Source organism: Heliangelus exortis, chromosome 11 (assembly GCF_036169615.1).
Source record: "Heliangelus exortis chromosome 11, bHelExo1.hap1, whole genome shotgun sequence".
Classification (NCBI taxonomy): Eukaryota; Metazoa; Chordata; class Aves; order Apodiformes; family Trochilidae; genus Heliangelus; species Heliangelus exortis.
In genome coordinates this window covers 9,655,457-9,673,555 of record NC_092432.1, presented here as the reverse complement: position 1 = coordinate 9,673,555, position 18,099 = coordinate 9,655,457, and the positions used below count along the sequence as shown (strand labels likewise).

General features: G+C 41.4%; 1 protein-coding gene across 2 annotated transcripts; it reads right to left on the bottom strand.

Moving 5' to 3' along the window:
• Positions 1–576: 576 nt before the first annotated feature.
• On the bottom strand, positions 577–16,508 carry LOC139800872 (lamin-B3-like). Of its 2 annotated transcripts, XM_071754436.1 has the most exons (12): positions 16,064–16,508; positions 11,737–11,893; positions 9,948–10,073; positions 8,851–9,021; positions 7,387–7,512; positions 7,044–7,264; positions 6,160–6,367; positions 5,264–5,371; positions 4,373–4,489; positions 4,178–4,285; positions 3,981–4,051; positions 577–2,348 (listed from the first exon to the last, which is right to left on the bottom strand). In XM_071754436.1, exons 1-11 carry the CDS (start codon positions 16,432–16,434, stop codon positions 4,010–4,012), a joined length of 1,755 nt encoding a protein of 584 aa, XP_071610537.1. In that variant the 5' UTR covers positions 16,435–16,508; the 3' UTR covers positions 577–2,348; positions 3,981–4,009. The 2 variants fall into 2 exon arrangements, with proteins under 2 accessions (XP_071610537.1, XP_071610536.1); XM_071754435.1 differs by lacking the exon at positions 3,981–4,051.
• Positions 16,509–18,099: the final 1,591 nt, after the last annotated feature.

Below are 18,099 nucleotides of genomic sequence, written 5' to 3'. Positions count from 1 at the left end.
CTTTTATCAGAGAGGTATCATACTTTCCATGGCAGGCAAGATGAGAGGTATTGAAGTCTCTTCTACCTTGTAGAATTCCCTAGAGGAAAGAACATCTGCACATGTGTGCACACAAAGGTTGAATTCTCAATTCACTTCCTAGCCAGCAGCTTGCCCTTGAGAACAGAGCTCCTGTTCAGCTGCAATAGGTGGATAGCTCTGCAAACATAGAAATCTGGAAGCAGCTCCCTGTATCCATCAGGATAAAGCATACACCAAGACTGTATCTTTGAGGTTTACTACTAGGAATACCATTTGCACAATAGGAGCCATGAAACAGCAGAGACTTGGTTCTTTAATATGTGCCCTTTTTAGGCTGTAGGCCAAGACTGAGTTTCATAAACTTTCTAATGGGTTGTGGAGCTGGGTAAATAGAAGTAGGTTCTTGTTTCCTAAAGCCTTTTTATAATTGTTTTACTAAAAAAGAGCCTGTGCTACTGCTCTTTCCCCATCAAGACTTGCATACTGGCTCCACTCTGAAAGAATGGTTGCTTAATACCACCCTTCTCTTGTTTGAAATACTAAAAATTCCTCTTAAGTTCATAGCAGTTCAACTTTATTTGACAGAGTGAGTGATAAACAGGGCAGCACAGTGTATGGCTGAAGGTTTCTTCAGTCTGCAGAAGTCTTCCCTAAAGCCAGCAGTTTTATTGCTTCAGAGGCTTTAGAGTCACTTAAGATCAGTGAACAAGCAATTTTATTTAACCTGCAAATATTAAACTCCAAGACTGCTTTTATATACATAAAATATATTTATTACTTAGACTTTATCAAGATAACTAGAGCAAGGTTATAGCAGCATCTCTTTCTATGAGGGCTATAAGGTACACAAATTCAGATCTGCTAAAATGCAAGTATTAAACCAGCATCTAGTCTTGATATATCAAAAACAATTTTTAAATAACTTAGATAAGGCTTTTCATATACTAGTTTAAATTAACAACTGCATCCTAACACAGAACAGGTCTTAAATTCAGAACTGAATACTTTGGCAAGGCGAGAGGCAGACAAAAAAACCTATTCCAGCATGTGGAGAAAACTGGAATCTCAGCTGCTTGTCTCCCTACAGCTGTTCCCCTCATGCTCCCAAGAAGTGTACTTTGTGTGGGTCACCAAAGCCCATTCTTTACCATAGAGCCAGTAGGTGAACATCTAAGTAAGAAGAGACTGAGAATAATTGAATACAGTGGCCCCAGAGCCTGACTGCCTGGATTATAAATCAGGCTTTACATGGACTACAGAGTAACACAAAGTGACAGTAAATACAGACTGGCCAATAGACAGTATTCCCTCAGCTGCCCCGTCAGACATACACCAAGCAGCACTGCAGACTGCACAGAGATTTAGTACATAAGGATTCCAAGAGCAGATTTTTGATGCACCTTGTACTACATAGATAGTGCTTTCTAGCTGTGATTTTTGTTTCAGCATTTTTCCCCAATCCCATAGAAAGCCAGCTTGATGGGATCATTCAAATAGAGTGCTAATAGCTAGATACAGTACCTTTTCTGCTGGAATGAGATGCTTTTTCACATTTACAGGATACATCTGTCCAAATTCATCTGAGACAGCTATGCTGTGATACAGTATATCTAGGAATATCCAATACTGAAACTGATCTATCTCCAGCTGGTAGAATACAGAAACAGTACATTTAACAGATGAGAACATTTTTACAACTCGCTTTTAATTTTAAAATGTTGCACTTTAGGAAGTTCTCTAAAGTGATCTAGACCAGTTTCATGTATTTCAGCATCAGGATCTGATCAAGACACTTCAGACACTCAGCACTCCTCAGGATCATTTTACTTCAGCCACATTCAGACTTGCTCAAGGTGCAAGGTAGGATGTGATCTGGCACATGTAGTTTCCTCACTCAGGCTTTAAATGGAAATTACCTTTGGAGAAAAACCATATCAGAATATTAAGAAAGCTGAGGCAGGCTCATTCTCAAGTATTTAGAATCCTTGTAGGGAATTTTTTGTCTAAATAGTTTTGTAAACTGTGTACACTCCTGTTTCAGCAGGTCATGGAAACCAAATCCTTGTGCCAAAGTAAAAATAACTTCACATGGAGTTTCTGTTCTACTCTTCTTTATATCAGAGAATCCAAGAACAGGGCCCACCATCAGAAGGTAGGAATTACATTGTGGACAATGTTTCTTACAAAGAGGTCAGATGGGAAATGTGAGCTTCAGATATTGCAGAAGATGCCAAAACACTTGAGTCTGTCACCTGGAACTGAGATGTGTTTTCAGATGACCATCTCTGTCCACATTACATGACACAACAGCTTCTCTCTTCATTTTGCTGCAGAAATAAGGCATCAAGAGACAGGGGTAAATACCATGTACCATGTACATTTTATTGCTGGTTATCCACTTAATCCTCATGTAGGTGTTTAGAGTTTTTAGTGCTCTGTAGATTTAGTTATTTATCAATAAAACAGCTTCTCAGGAATCAGTACCTCAACTATACTGGGTGGTTTAGGGGTGGGGAAAAAGAAAACGAACTTTTAAGAATTGGAGTCCATGCAATACATGGGCCTATGCCTGACTTAATAAAAGGCTTTCAAGCCACCTACCAGTATCTCATTTCTGAAGCATCAAAATTTAACTGACATGCAGATTCATGCTACCCTAGATAGAATGGTAAAAGCAGAAGCAAAAACCATGGAAAGCTGCCTGTAAAGCCCAGCATGCTTTCTTTGCATTATTTTACTGCATGCAAGATAGCAATTTTTCTATAAACTGCCATTATTTTAATACTATCAATGCAGCAGAAACTTATAGATAATGACAAATTTAATATGAATTCAGTAGACAAGAATGACATTAATATTGTAGTGGGAGTATTAGACTCCACTCATACCATAATCAGCACACAACAGTATTGTAAAGTTGCTGATAGAACTGATTAGAGGTATAAGAAAAAAAAGTTATTTTGCTTTCTGCCACTGATTGCCAAAAAGACCATCCCATGAGTCAATTCAAATAAAGTGCCTTTAGAGATGGAGAGGCTCTACTCTAAACATCAAGATAAGCTTTAATCATGAAGTCTTTCTAAGCCTAAAGCTTTCACTAGTGTTACTTCAGCCATTTTGGTGTATGCTATGCCTTAAAAGCCAAAAGGCCAGAAGAGTACTCTTGAATGTCTCAGTAGCCTGTTTAACAGGGTCTAACCTTCCTTCAGTGAGAAACTGAAATTATAATAAGAAGGTGCATGTAAATCAGAAGACCTTGATAAACATCCTTTTAAGTCAGCTGTTATTACAGTAGTAGGTATTCAGATTTTCTGTTTGAAAGGATGACAAGAGAGGAACCAAGCAGCAGAGAGTGCCTGTTCTTAGATGCATTTTCATCAGAAAGGCAGTACTAAGGTATGGAAGTGCTCAGACAGGTACATTATGAAAATATTTAGGAATTGATGGTTTTAGGACCTGTTGCAGTGAGATCCAAGTCCTCATTGGAACTGTGCAAGATCAGGTTTCACAAAACCTGGGGTAGCTCAACATGCTGTGTCAGCAGGAAGGAGAGGTTCAATTTTTAGCATGCCCTTGGGCTTAAGGCCTCAGCATGGAGAAGGGAACTTGGTGCCATTTCAAACCAAGAAACAAAAACAACTCACAAGTCAAGTACAGTCCATAATTGCTCACTTATGACCAATCTAAAGCCTTGGTATTAGTGCCTCAGACTCATGCATGCATTTACAAGGGACTTAAGCACTAAGAACTTTGACTTGAACCTTCTAATAATTCTGAATGGAAATGGAAATAGTAGCTTTTTTCAGTGCAAATATGAGATGAAAAAATTAATGGTACTATTTGATCATACTACTGGTGCAAGGCCATGCAAGCTACATCCTACATAGGATGAAAGTGCTCAACACTAATGATGAAGCAAGTTTTCTATGAAATGACAAGCATGATTCTTACTATCTCACCTGCTTAAAGGTGCTCACAGGAACCACTATCATGAAACCAAACAACATTTCTTTTTTCTTCTTCTTTTGGTCTGACATCAAGAAAAATGTTAAGAGTTGCAGAATTTGGATAGTACTTGGAGAATATTTTCATACAGTAGTTAAAAGAAACAGACTGATCCTGTCAAAAGCATGTATTTGAACTTCAGGCAGCTTACCTGAGAGGGAAGCTCTATTTCACTTCCAGTTATTTCTTCATAATCATCATCTTGCTCGCCACTTTCTTCTCCTCTGGGTACATGCTTCATCTTCCTCTCTGCCAGTTCCTAGAACACAATTGAATTTCCACTAAGAACCCTCATGAATTAAGCACAAACAAGTTTAGTATCAGAGCAGAAGCTATTTACTCTTACCTCACCATCACCTGAGATGAGTGTAACATCAATATTATCCACACTTCCCCAGAACTTCTGAGACTTCCAGACCAGATCACTAGGACCTGGGCTTACACCAGCAGCTGCACCCCAGATCTGCAACAGATTTACAGTGAGCTGCCAAAGATTCTTCTCTGGAGTTAGTAACAGAAATTGTAACCCCTGACAGATCAGTTCTTTTCAGGACTAACAAGAAGGGGGGGTCAATTTAAAAAAAAAATTTTTCTTAACTGAAGACTGTAAAACAGTGCAGAAAAGGCCATTAACAGCTTCTACCTGATATAGAGGTAGCTTTGCTTATACATGCTTATCATTTTAGTAACAGATGTACTCGTGGCAATGATTTGTGTTGAATAGCCTCTAGATAGATATAGCCTCTAGGCTAGCAGCACTCAGATTTCTCAAGCAAGCTTGTACAGAGTATGGAGAGCAGAGTGTAGAATTAGGCTCTTTAATCACTGTCTAAATGTACTTAGAATATGATTTTAGGGCCAATATTTAGCTTAGTACCATAAACAATGGGCTCAACATTGCTGAACCATGGACTAAAGTCTTTGCACCGTTTGTATCAAACCACAGGAGAATGGGAAACCTATAAGAATGAACTAGAAGACACTTATTTTGTTCATCACATCCCAATCTGGGATGGTCCAGGTTCAATTCAACTTTAACTTCAATCCAACTTTAAATATATAATTAACCTTTCAGATCAAGTTGTTACAAGGATTTACCCCATCTCCCTCTCCACATAAAATAAGAAATTTAGTCTTTAGACTCTTGCAGTACCAATTTAATTTTCCATATCATATGAATCTATTGTTACTCAACAAGAAGAGATCTATGAGTAAGTTTTACAAAACCACTACCTACTGTGACTACTTGGCCTGCCTGAAGAGTGAACTGTGCAGGAAATTTGTATGTTGCATCTGACACATTCCCAATATGTCTTCTTAACACCCATCCATGTAGTGGCTGATCCTGCAAGACAAGAAATTTCTCTCAGCATTAATACCAATACCATATCATAAAAACACAAGGTTCTTTCCAGACTCAAGTGCCTGTAATTTTAGGCACATCTGTACTTGAAGGGGGATCATGACATCCTTTACCAAGGAGATTCTGATAAAAGAAGTTGGTCCTGCCCATGCACCAGTTTGGGCTACATATAGAACACAATCCTAGTGGCCTGTGAAGGTTTAAGGCATATCAGGCTGAAGTGGCTACCAGCTTCAAATTTTGGAGCCCTGAGGATTAATTCTAAGAATTCTGGATTTCCAGGCTAAGCTAGTCAAGCAACCATCTACCTGATAAGATAAATCTTCTACATGGGTAAAGTACCATCAGCTTTATCCACCTCTTTAGCTGTATTAAGTATTTTTAACCAACCAGCATTAACCAATTTACTAATCACCTTAATTAGTTTGAGGTTAAGTAGTATTTTTGATAGTGCTAGCTTGAGTCTGATGAGAAACAACTGAAGGTATTGAATTTCTGCATCATAGAACCCAGGGCACCTTCCCCCAGAAGGATCTCCCAAGCTTCCCTACAAACAAGGCATCTTCAGTATGAAAAAAAGAAAATAAAAGTCTGTCTTTTCTTGACAGCAGCCAGATGAGTGGAGAAGTCCCTACTTTGTATTATATTTGTCAGTACTCTTCCCCCACCTTTTCATCCTTCCTTATCATCATCTCACTAAGCTACAACTTTGTTCCCAAGCAGTCATACTTTGCAATGAAGGCCATACAGATTCAAATGAATAGAAGTACCTCATCGGAGTTGTTTTTAAGTCTGACAAATTTTCCATCCTCATCAATTTCTTCAATAGATACTTTTCCAGAAGATGAAGCATGCTGAACAGTCTTAAATCCAACACTATGCCCTCTCTTCCTTTTTTTCCCCTGCAGGAACCGTCGACCTTGACTTGTTGCTTGACTTGCTGTGCTGTGTGAAGGTGGACTGGGTGACAGCTTTAGCCTAGAAGGGAGTCAGATAACATTTGGAGTATTTGAGGTGCATATTTCTTCTCACCCCTACCTGCCCACTGTAGCCAAACCCAACATCTTCTTATATCCATGCTTTCCATGAAGCCTTGGCTATAAGATTTTATTTTTCCTGGCAAAGTAGCTTGTTAACTTTGGAAAAGAGCCCCAGCCCAAGAGTTCAGAGCAAGCTTATGTTGATAAGAAAAGATTCTCAACTACAGTGAGTTTTCCTTTAAAGTTTCTACAGCCATAGTCTTTAGTGGAAGTAGTTTAAAAGTTTTTGACCCTTCTTCACATGCATCGTTCATGTTATTCTCCCTAGGCAGTGTCTGCAAAGTTGGGAATTAATAAAATTTCAGTTTCATTCATGAAAATTGAGCACTGACTATGATGGAGCCCAAAGCTTTTGATTCTGGGAAGCGATGTTTAGGGGAACTCTGAACTTTCAGTTGGTTTTATCAAGTTACTTCATCACCCTACATTATATGGTGGATGCGGGACACAAGTATTATCTACAGAAGATTATACTTCAATATAATTTAGTGCTGCTAAATTTAGTAGCTTTGATATTTATTTGTTGTCTTCTCTATGTTCTTAAGAACACACAACAACTTAGCTTGGATCTTGGATGATGCAGGTCCTCATACAAGGATCTTTTTATAGCTTACCTCTGTTCCTCTCCTTCCAGCATCTTTCTATAGGCATTTATTTCCAGATCTAGAGCCAGTTTCACATCTAAGAGATGCTCATACTCTTCCAGCTGCTCTTGGGCCTGCTGCTGGGCTCTTGCCAGTTCTCTCTCTTTTTCAGACATGCGCCTCAGATGGACATCACGATCATAATCAATCATCCCCTGCAGCTCCTTTATTCTGTTCTCCAAAGCAACATTCTAAAATTTAAGGGAAGGAGAAATCAATTGAACCATAACGGAATATTAGAAAAGAGAGGCAAACATTTTGAATTTGGTACATAATTTAAAAGATTCTAAGTATATACAAATAAAGGTAGTACCTGGCTTTGATAACGATTAAGTTGAGATGTCAACGTATCAACTCTCAGCATTGATTCCGTCAGCTCCTCCTGAGAAGCTTTGGCCAAGTCACTGTTTCTTGCTGCAATTTCTTGGGCATTCTCTATCTATGGATAAGTCAGTGTTAGTGACAAGTTGCTTATGATCAGATATTTAAAATAAGGAAGAAAACCAAGTGTTTTCCAGCTGTTACATCTGGAAATAGTTATGTTTTACTTAAGTGTGCAGATACCAATAAAATCCAGGTTAGAAATTTTTTCATTGCTTTTCAGGAAGGTTTATACAACTTTGACATTCATGTCAGAAAAAAAAAAAATCAACAGTAATCAGGTAGTGAAAATTGCTGGATTAGGATGCTTCAGTTGCAAATGAATGAAGACTTTGTATAAATGTGAAGGAAATGGATTCTCCAGAATAACAATGGAGAATATCCTTAGAAGCTGCTTGTCAAAGCATGGGTCTAGGCTACAGGATATGAGGTGTGCTTAACCAACTGTTGATCTTCCCCAGAAATTCTAAACAGCATCAGTATAAGCAGCACTGAGCTATTTCTAGAGCAGTTCAATTTTGAGACATTCCAAGAAAGAATAAAGTAGAGCCATTCTGCTAGAAGAGGCACTCAGAGAATTTCCAGTGGAAACTTGGACAGAAGTATCCAAAGGAATTCACTGAATTAGCATATAAGTTGGAGTATAGAGAAAGCCAGACAAGCCAGGAATAAACGAACACATTTACTGAGCAAAGTAGCAGATCAAGTGATTCTGTGCTAAGTGTTAAAGAAGGCTTAAGATACCAATACTGCACTCTGCAACCAACCCAGAAACCCTATGGATCATAATCCCCCACAAGGATCTTGTGGAATTACTTTTTCTTGCATATGTGGCTAATGCTGGGTAAGAGGCAAGAGGCCAGTTCTGGAAGACTGTTAAGCTACTTCCATGGTCATCCTCTCTCCCTTATCCAGTACTAGCAATGGGGAAGGGACATTTGCACTCATCCATGTGAAAATGCACTTGCAGAACTCTAAGACTACCTTATTTTGTGCATTTTACTAAAAGTAAACCCAGTAGGTGATGTTTTCTTCAATACTACTGGAATTGCTTATTTATAAACATAGCACACCAGAGTCCTGAATTTGTCAGACAAGCTGTCAGATTCATCAGAAGTCTGTATTATCACCAGCTTTGTTACCTAAGCCATTCCTAATCACTTCCCAAAGACAGGACCTATACTTGAACCAGTATTCTGCGGGGGGGAGGACCAAGTGTTTGTAGAAGTTCTTTTGCAAAATTTGACACCACTTTGAAATTCCATACAACACGTGCCAAGAAGCTTTGCACTGGAAGCAAGGGCTCCATCAGACAGCCATTTACACTTGTGTGAATTTAATCACACAAAGGCACAGAGAACTTAAGCTTTGTATTATTTGCATTTTACAGACTCACTTTTGCATTGAATGTCCTCTCCATCTCCTCTTTGTATCCTTGCACTTGTTCTTCATGCAGTTTTCTGATCCCCTGCAGCACATCCAAGAACTTGCTCTCAAATTCTCTCTGGCGGTCAGATAGCACTTGTGCTGTCTTGCTCTCATGGTCTCTTTTTGCCTCCTTGAGTTCCTATAGGAGAAATTTCTCCAAGAATAAGCAAGCCAATACAGTTTGAGTCGAGACTGGACTTACTGTATGAGTTCAGCAAGTCATTCAGTATCAAAGCTGATTTATCACTAAGTGTATGGTAATTAATTTTTGTTCAGCTCTTCAATATTCATCCATTAATCAGGTACTTCCACCTTGCTAGATGTGCTGGGCTGTTTTACTTCTTCACTGCAAGCATTGCTTAAACTAATACATGCAGTTGTTTGTATTTAAATCTTTGAATGAGGTTGATTTCTCTGCTTTTCTGTGCTTGGAACACAGGCATATACACTTCAGATTCTTTAAGCACTGTTACTTCACCTGCTGTTTTATTCAAAAAGTAATAGTAGCTGGTTAGATAAACTGGAATTCTCTATCACTTAAGCCACACACTTTGAGAATTCTCCCAGTCAGAAGGAAGTTGGTTTACATTCACATGTTTTTTTAGTTTTATGTACTGACTTCTCACAGAGGTTACCAGACACCTTTGGCAAGTGTTAAGTAAGTAGGGAACATAAGATGCTTATTAACCAAGATTTTACTTCAATTATTTTAGGCCTCTAGCTAACATCTGGAATTATTTAAGCATACCTAGCTGCTAGGTATGCACTTTCAGTTACACAAGGTGGTACATCAGGGTTGTAGTTATCTTCAGAAGTGCAGCCTGAGAAAATTTTCATGTTCCAGATACCTACAGGTACTATGCCAGTTAACATGAGGTTGTGTACTTTCTTGGTCTTCCTATTTAGGTGGATTTTATTGGCTGGTGGACTGTCATAGGTTGACTCAGCTAGTTACCTTTTTAAGGATAAGGCACATCTTAACATTGCTTTTAAGTGCATCCGAGGATCATGGACAACTAAAAAAAAAATAAAAAATAAAATCCTTGTCAATAATCTAAAACATACATCTTCATGAAGGACCTTCTGGAATGTCATTTCTTCTTGCAAAGCTTTCACATGATTTTCTAGGTCCGCTCTCCTCAACATTTCACTGTGGAGATGCTTTTTGGTATCTTCCAGTGACAGCTCCAGCTAGAAAAGGCAAACATCAGGATAATCAAAATAATCAAAATAACCAAAACAGTTAACTTAGAAACACAGAATGATTTGGGTTGGAAAGTATCTTACAGATCATTTAGTTCCACTCCTCCCTGTATGAGCAGGGACACTTCCCACTAGATCAGGTTCCTCAGAGCCCCATCAAACCTGGTCCTGAACACTTCCGGGGTGGGGACATCCACAGCTTCCCTGGGCAACCTGTTCCAGTGTCTCCCCACTGTCACAGTAAAGAATTTCTTCCCAGTATCTAACCTAAATCTCCCTTCTTCTGATTTAAAGCCATTGCACCTCATCCTGTCACTACATGCCCTCCTGAAAAGTCCCTCTCCAGTTTTCTTGCAGCCCCCTTCATGTACTGGGGGGCTTCTCTAAGATCTCCCTGGAGCCTCCTTTTCTCCAGGCTGAACAAGCCCAACTCTCTTAGCCTGTCTTTATAGGAGAGGTGCTCCAGCCCACTGATCATCTTTGTGGCCCTCCTCTGGACTTGCTCCAAGAGCTCTATGTCATTTTTAGGCTCCTGTTGCAGGCTCCTGAACTGGACACTGTACTTCAGGTGGGGTCACATGAGTAGAGGGAGAAAATCACCTCCCTTGACCTCCTGGCCATGCTTTTTTAGATGCAGCCCAGGATACTGTTGTTTTTCTGGGCTGCAAGCACACAGTGCTGGCTCCTTTTGAGCTTCTCAACCATCACCCCCAAGTCCTTCTCAGAGCTGTTTGCAATCCAGTCTCATTCTTATTATAGCCTAGTCTCAAACTTTACTGAAGGTCATTCAACCTCATTCCCACAACAATCAATACATTGCTTAGACAGAGTAACCAACTTAAATTAACTTCTTATTTTATTATCAATTTATTTTAGTACTATCAACAGAAAAAACTCTAGTTATTGTAGACCAGACTCCCCACAAGGCAAAAATAGAGCAGCCATTAACCACACCAGCTAAATTTGACTCCTCAAAGTAGACTTCTAATGTATCAAATGTACTATCCATATACATTGTTCTGCTTAGAAACATTAAGAATTCCAAACTTCTCCCCAGCTCCCAATATAATTGGTTCTATGAAGTGAAATCCTCCAAATATAGTGCAACTATGTTGACAATCTCTTACACACTTTCAGTGTTGAGTGTGCTACTTTAATGAAATTTGTGGGGCTTAAGTTATTGTCCTAAGGATTTAAAATTAGCTTCTTCAATAATCACATAGCATGCAAGGTATTGAGAGAATACCAAGTCAAGATAATTTCATTTTAGTAGTTCAAGAGCCTACAAAAAAGTAGTTCGAACTTAATTATTCTCCCTTGATTTAAGCATAGTGAAGCAGGGCCCATCAAATGCTCCATTTGCTGGCCCACTAGAGAATGCTACAGGGGATATAGCAAAACAACACATTTCATTTGACTTTTTCCTTAGAATGTGAAGCAAAATAAAACTTCACCTGCTGTAGATGCCTGTAATTCTAACAGACCAACTATCAGTAGTATTTGCTTATAGCAAGATTTCTGTAACCTTTTTGTCCACCTGCCATTGCCATCAATCCCAATCTTTCCCTGCTTTAAATTTTTACAACTAGTTGGAGAAAAACAAGACCTTAAGGAACAAAAGCAAAGCTGAAATTCCAGGAACAGGGCTTACACTGGTTACTTGATCCTTCACTTCACGAAGGTCATTCTCCAAAGTCTGGTTCTCACTCAAAGCTATTGCCAAGTCAGCTTCCTTTGCATTCAGCTGAGCATCAAGGTCTTTCAAACGAGCTTGTGCCAGGCTTAAATCTGCTTCTTTCTTTGAATTCCTGCAAGTGAAAGTTTTATACTCATAAGTTGTAGCTGGTGAGGGAGAAAGTTTGTTTTTAAGACGTTTACCTTCACAGGGGCCTGTGGCAGAACCGAGACAGAGGAGAGGTTTTGTGAAAGCTTAAGTGCTGTAAAACAAACCAGACCAGCCCCTCAGACAAGCATGATTTGTTTAACCAGAAAAAATCCCGACCCAGTTTCCAGCTTGAATCTGACACGAAACCCAGGTATTTTCCACGGCATTACCAGCTGGGGAGGGAAAGGACAGCACAGGTCTCCACAGAGAGGTAACGGTCACACTTAAAGCTAAAGTTCACCAGTCCACAGTGACCTGCCAGCACTGAGCAAGCTGCTCACACAGACACCTCCTTCCAGCAGACAGGAATGCCACCAGTGCCCTGGCCAGGTGCCTGCTGGCCACTGAACTCCAGCGACCCCGCTCCCGGTCGCTGCCCTCCTCCCACTCAGCCAACTCCAGCTGCAGCGCTGAGTTATCGGCCTCCAGTGCCCGTACCCGCTCAGTGTAGGCGGCCAGGCGGTCATTGAGGCCCTGCCCAGCCCTGTCACCCGGGGGCAGCAGCCCCAGCCCAGGGCAGGCAGCTTGGGGCTCTCCTGAGGGGGGTTGGAGGGGTGCAGGTCACACATCGGGCAAAGCAACCCCTCCTCTGCAGACAGGCTCATCCCTGTCAGGGCCACTGGCCCAGCTGGGGCTTTGCCTCCCACAGCACCTCAGCTACTGAGCCTCCACAACACCCACCTCTCCCTCACAGCACCCACCTCTCCCTCACAACAACCATGCAAGGGATTTTCCCCTCAGGAAGGGTCATATGCTCTTCCCTCCTTCACAGTATGGACGCGACACAGGATGAGCAAAGCTTTGCCTTCAGAAGAGGGACATTTCCTTACGCTAACAGCCAGGAACAGAGCACTCAGGTACCAGCTGGATTGCCAGCACTGTTATTTAAGTTGCTGGTTTTACTTGGCACCAAAGTAGAGGAGTGCTGGGCCCAGAGCAAGTTCCTGTTAGAAAAACGAGTGATAGTTTCCCAGACTTCTAACGTCCTTACAGTTGCCTGACCACTACCCAGAGTCTGACTTTCTGCTCAAAACTCGCATTTGAGATTGCAAATAATAACTTTTAGTAAAATCTTTTCTGCCAAGCGTCTACATTGTGATAATTCATACAATGAGTTTTCCAGTTGATAACTGAGCAGACCAGTTGGAGAGAGTCCAAAGTCATTCTGCGGGAGTGATCAGCTCTAGAAAGCTTGAACTGCAAGGAAAGATTGGAAAAAAGTGTTTAGTCTAGAGAAGAGAAAAGTGACAGGAGACATAACAGTCTTTACATACATGAAAGGCTGCTGCATAGAAAAGGGAATCTGTTTTCCATGTCTGTTGTGGAAAAAGACAGGAAGTTGTAGGCTTAAATTGCAGGGAGGAATATTTGGGTTATATGTTAGGGAAAGGAAACTAACAGTAGTTCAACACTAAAGCACATTGCCTGGAGGGGATATTCTGGTATCTCCATCATCTGGAATTAAAAAAAAAAAAAAAAAAAAAAAGCTCAGGCAAACATCTGCTGGAAGGGATGAAGGTAGAGCTGGTTCCACCAACAGCCTGGGGCATGTGGCTCCATCAAGTTCTTGGTCAGTGCTTTCTCTAGCCCTGCTGTTCAGAGACATTTGTTGGTTATGTCCCCATACTTCACAATTCTGATGCAAAACCAAATCTTTTGCCAGTAAAGGTCACTTATTAATTTTTTAAGAGTCTACAAAAAAAGAAAAGTAACTCTACTCCTGTAACAATGAAACCAAGATAATGTGTTGTAGCTTTCCTAGTATTTGCAGGGGTTTTTTTTCTAGGTATAATTGGCTATCTTCCTTTTGGGATCTCTGTTACCACTTACTGTGAGTACGACTTGTGATATTAAAGGGTACATTAATAATACTACTTAATTATAGCATTGGGTATTTCATCCTACAAAAATATAAATTTAATTCTTCGATTAAAACACAGATACTAATGGAATGTTGTTCTTGCACAGCCTTTAACTCTTTGCTCTATGGCCCACATTTCTGACAGGCAGGTTCAGGGTTTTTATAGTCTTCCTGACAAATTTTATTTTCAGAGAATGCTGGAGTAATTTAAGCTTTAATAACAGCAATTTAGCAACTCTGGATTTGACAAGAGCATTTACTATCCTTTTAAAGCAAGCATGGGGTTCAGAATGCCACTTTATATTATTGTGCAGCAAGCAGTGACAGTTACAGTACTCTACAACACTTAATACACCAACCACTCCAGAACTAAGCATGGCTTACTATCAGCCAAAAGCAGTAACTTTGAGACACTGCCAGTCACATTACTTTTAAACAAGGTTGTCACATACACTTGACCTGAAGGATTTAAATCATTTACTAAAAGAGTTCAGGAATTTTTAAAATAGACTTCAGTTTACCAAGACTAGACAGACATTAACAGCACTCACAGAATTCATTCTTACAGCTTCAGATAGCTAAACCACATGGATTAGGTTCAGTAGGAAAACGCACATCTATATGCACTCGTGCAGAAAGAATCTGGTCATGTCTTTCCCTGCTGTGCTTCTGTAGTTGCTTTGACCTTCCCAAGGCCAACTGATATCCTGATCCACAGCTCCTCCTCCCAAAACATCCTTGGCATGCTTACAGTTACCACTGTTTACATAGTATGCAAAAAGCTAAAATACAAATCCACTTCATTGTTGCTGCAACTTTAAGTCTCCTTACCAGCGATTAATAAAAGCCACTGGTCAATGCTGCTGGGAAATTATCTGGTAACATTCCATCCTATAAGAGTTCCAGGTTATTTAAAGAGTGTGTATATATAAAGGGCACGATACTCTCAGAGTAGTTTCTTCCAAGTCATCCGAGACATTTACAGTTAGACAGCTCAAATACAAAACTCATTAATGTTAGGACTTCAAATTAGGAAAAAAACCTCCAACAAAAACAAACAAAAAACCAGCAGTCCAGAGGACTCTATACCTGCCAAATCTAAAGCTTTATAAACAAACCACCTGAGTTTATACAAACACAAAGAGCAACAGAAAAGTTTCAGAACTGGCATTACCTCTCTCTTCACTGTCCACTCAAGTGGCTGGTTAGATTTATGAAACAGAACCATGAGCCAAAACCCAGCATGAAAGAGACAAGCCCAAGAACTTCTAAGCAGCTGAAAACAAACTTAGAGTAAAAACATGGTTTATTCCCCAGTAGAACAGCTACTTCAGGCCTGGGGACACAAATTATTCCAAGCCTACACACATTCAGCAGTACACTGTGGCTTTAGCAATACTAGCATGCTGCATCTATCCATAAAGGAAGCTTGCTGGGACTGAACACTTGTTCCCTCCCCTTCACTATGCACCTTCTTTCCCACTTCAAGAGAATTTGATTGCCCTTACATTAGTCCACCTCTTTGTTCCAGGCTTAGTAAGACTAGACCGTAAGGTGATTCCAGGCTCAGGACACTGAGCTTGCAAGGAAGTTAAGTCTGAAGCAGCAGCAATTCATCCCAGCAGGATGTAAAAAGCCACTAATCTGTGCACAGTACCAGCCTAGAGCAGGTAAGCTATACCCCATACAGGACTGCCTTCCCTGTGCCTTCCCCTCTAGGCTATGTCTGAGCTAGAAAGCCCCCCAAAAGATGTGAACTCACTCCATTCAGAGTCTTCTTCCTTTGCCCCCCTAACTTTCTAGATGCTTTTGAGCATAGCAGCTTGTTGGATATTTATAAAACACAGGCTCAGTGCCAAACCCAGTTAGCTAAACATTCATTCACACAATACTGTCCTTACAACACCACCCAACAGCCCCAATTCTGGGGGAGCCCCACGCCCATCATCAAGAGGTGCTGAAGCAGCCTAGCAGCACTACGGCAGGAGGCCCTGACAGATGTGTCCCTACAGCACATCCACAGAATAGACATTAGGATTGCTCCTAACCCAAGGTATCTCAACTCCCGGCCGTGCCCGTGGGGTGTCCCCACTGCCATGACCCGGACACCGGCAGCACCTACCCTTCCCTCCCCAACGAGCAGCACCCCCTTCCCCACACCCCGCAAAGTCCCCAGGGCAGCCCCCGGCAGGGAGGCCCGGACGGGTGGGGCGGGAGGGGCAGGGCACCGACCTGCTGTGCAGCTGCCGGTGCTCTTCGCCGATCTTGCCCAGCTCCACCTGCAGCGTGGCCCGCTCCATGGCGACTTCGTCCAGCGCCCGGCGGGCGTCTGCCAGCTCCGTCTCATAGTGGAGCCGCAAGCAGCTCCGCTCCCGGTCGCTGCCCTCCTCCCACTCGGCCAACTCCAGCTGCAGCGCCGAGTTATCGGCCTCCAGCGCCCGCACCCGCTCGATGTAGGCGGCCAGGCGGTCATTGAGGTGCTGCAGCTCCTCCTTCTCCTGCAGCCGGCTCAGACGAGTCGGGCTCGGCGGCGAGAAGGAGGCAGGACGGCCGGAGGCAGCGCTGCTCCCGCTCGCAGGCGTGGAGGTGAGAATCGTGGCCATGGCAGCCTCCGATGCGGGTCCAGGCCCCAGCCCCGCCACCGCTGCCGGGACCGCCCCGCGCAGGACACCCACTGCAGCCTCCGCCCGCGTATAAATAGCCGGCAGCTGCCGCCGCGGCCTGCTGGAGAGGATGGGCAGCTTAAAGGGCTAGGGCTGCTCCCTCACCGCCGCCCCCGAGGCTCCGAGTAGAAAACACGTTTTCCCTTTTTATTTTTTTTTTTTTTTTTTTTTTAATTTTTACTTTTTGCACATGCTTTGCTGCCCGGAGAGGGCGGGCAAGGAACTTGTGGAAAAAGCCTACAGCAGCCCGGCGTTTTTACAAATCAGTGCAAGGGGTCGCGGTATAAAAAATAATCCCGGATTTCGGAAGATGCGTGACAGCTGCAGAGATGCTTACACTGCAGCGTGCTGCCCTGTCAGTGCTCTGCCTGATCCGTTTCGGTTTTTTGCAATTTGTTCAGCTGATGGAAACGAGGCAGTCCCTTGCTGTTCTTTGTTTTGCTGTTTGTTTGTGGGCGTTTTTAGCTTTTAGGCTAGGCAGTCAGCCATCTCCGTGCTACAGTGTTTCTATTGAAAACTGATGGTCAGCGAGCAAAACTAAGAAGGAAGATGGAAAGGGAATCCACACAAACATTGCAAGCAGCTCGCAAAGCCTTACACTAACTACATTTTATAAAAAATAAGAAAAAAAAATTTTTATAAAAACATGAAAAATTCTAATTTTTAATAATTTTTAAAATAAATTTTAAAACGTTTCAGCACTACTTCCTTAGTAGTGATCTGTACTGTGACAGTTATCAGTTTTCTTCAGCAGCTAATTATTTACCTTTTTTTACTTACATCTTAGAGTACAGATGCTGTACAGATCCTATTCAGTATGAGCATAAAAATCTCTGAACATTAATATAATGTAATTATGGGGTTTTCTTGTAGCAGTTGTAAGAAACTTCACCTAAGAGCTTAGCTTATGTCATTGTTATTTCCTACACAAAATTAATAGCCTTGACATCCTCCTAGAGCATCTAAATGTTAAAATAGGTTTTATCGGGTTTGTAGGCGTAAATTCAAGCTTCAGTTTATAGGTAGGCAGGCATTTAACAGGAGAAAAACATCACTGGGCCCAAGATTGTATCTGGGGATTTAGAATTAGGTTATGGGTGTGCCTGGATACAAAGTTACAAAGTAGATGAGGATGTAGAAAGATGTATACTCCAGTTTGTTTATTTTTTTCTAAAGGTCCTTACACATTTGTATAAAAAACAAAAGGCAATTTCAAAACATTTACACTACATGCAGCATGATAATGGCATGTGGCCAGACTGAGCACTCTGGTTCTAGCTCTAGCAACAACAGCAGGAAATTCTTTTCTGCAGAGCAGTTCCAGGTTTTTATTTTGATAAAATGTGTACTTATTTGTTCTTCGTTGCCAATGGAAAGCTCAATCAAGAAAAATAAAAAAAGCGTTATTTAAATCTGAATTATCTACCTGTAAGACCAAGATGTGTGTGTCTGAGGGCTTTCTTCATCTTTGAAACTTCACTCCTCTACCAAGAGCACTGTGATTGTCTGTCATTGTCATGTTTGATGGTTGTATGTTACTGGCCAGCTCTTCAAATACAACTGCATGGTTTTGGAACAGATCTAGAACAAAGCACGAAATCTGCT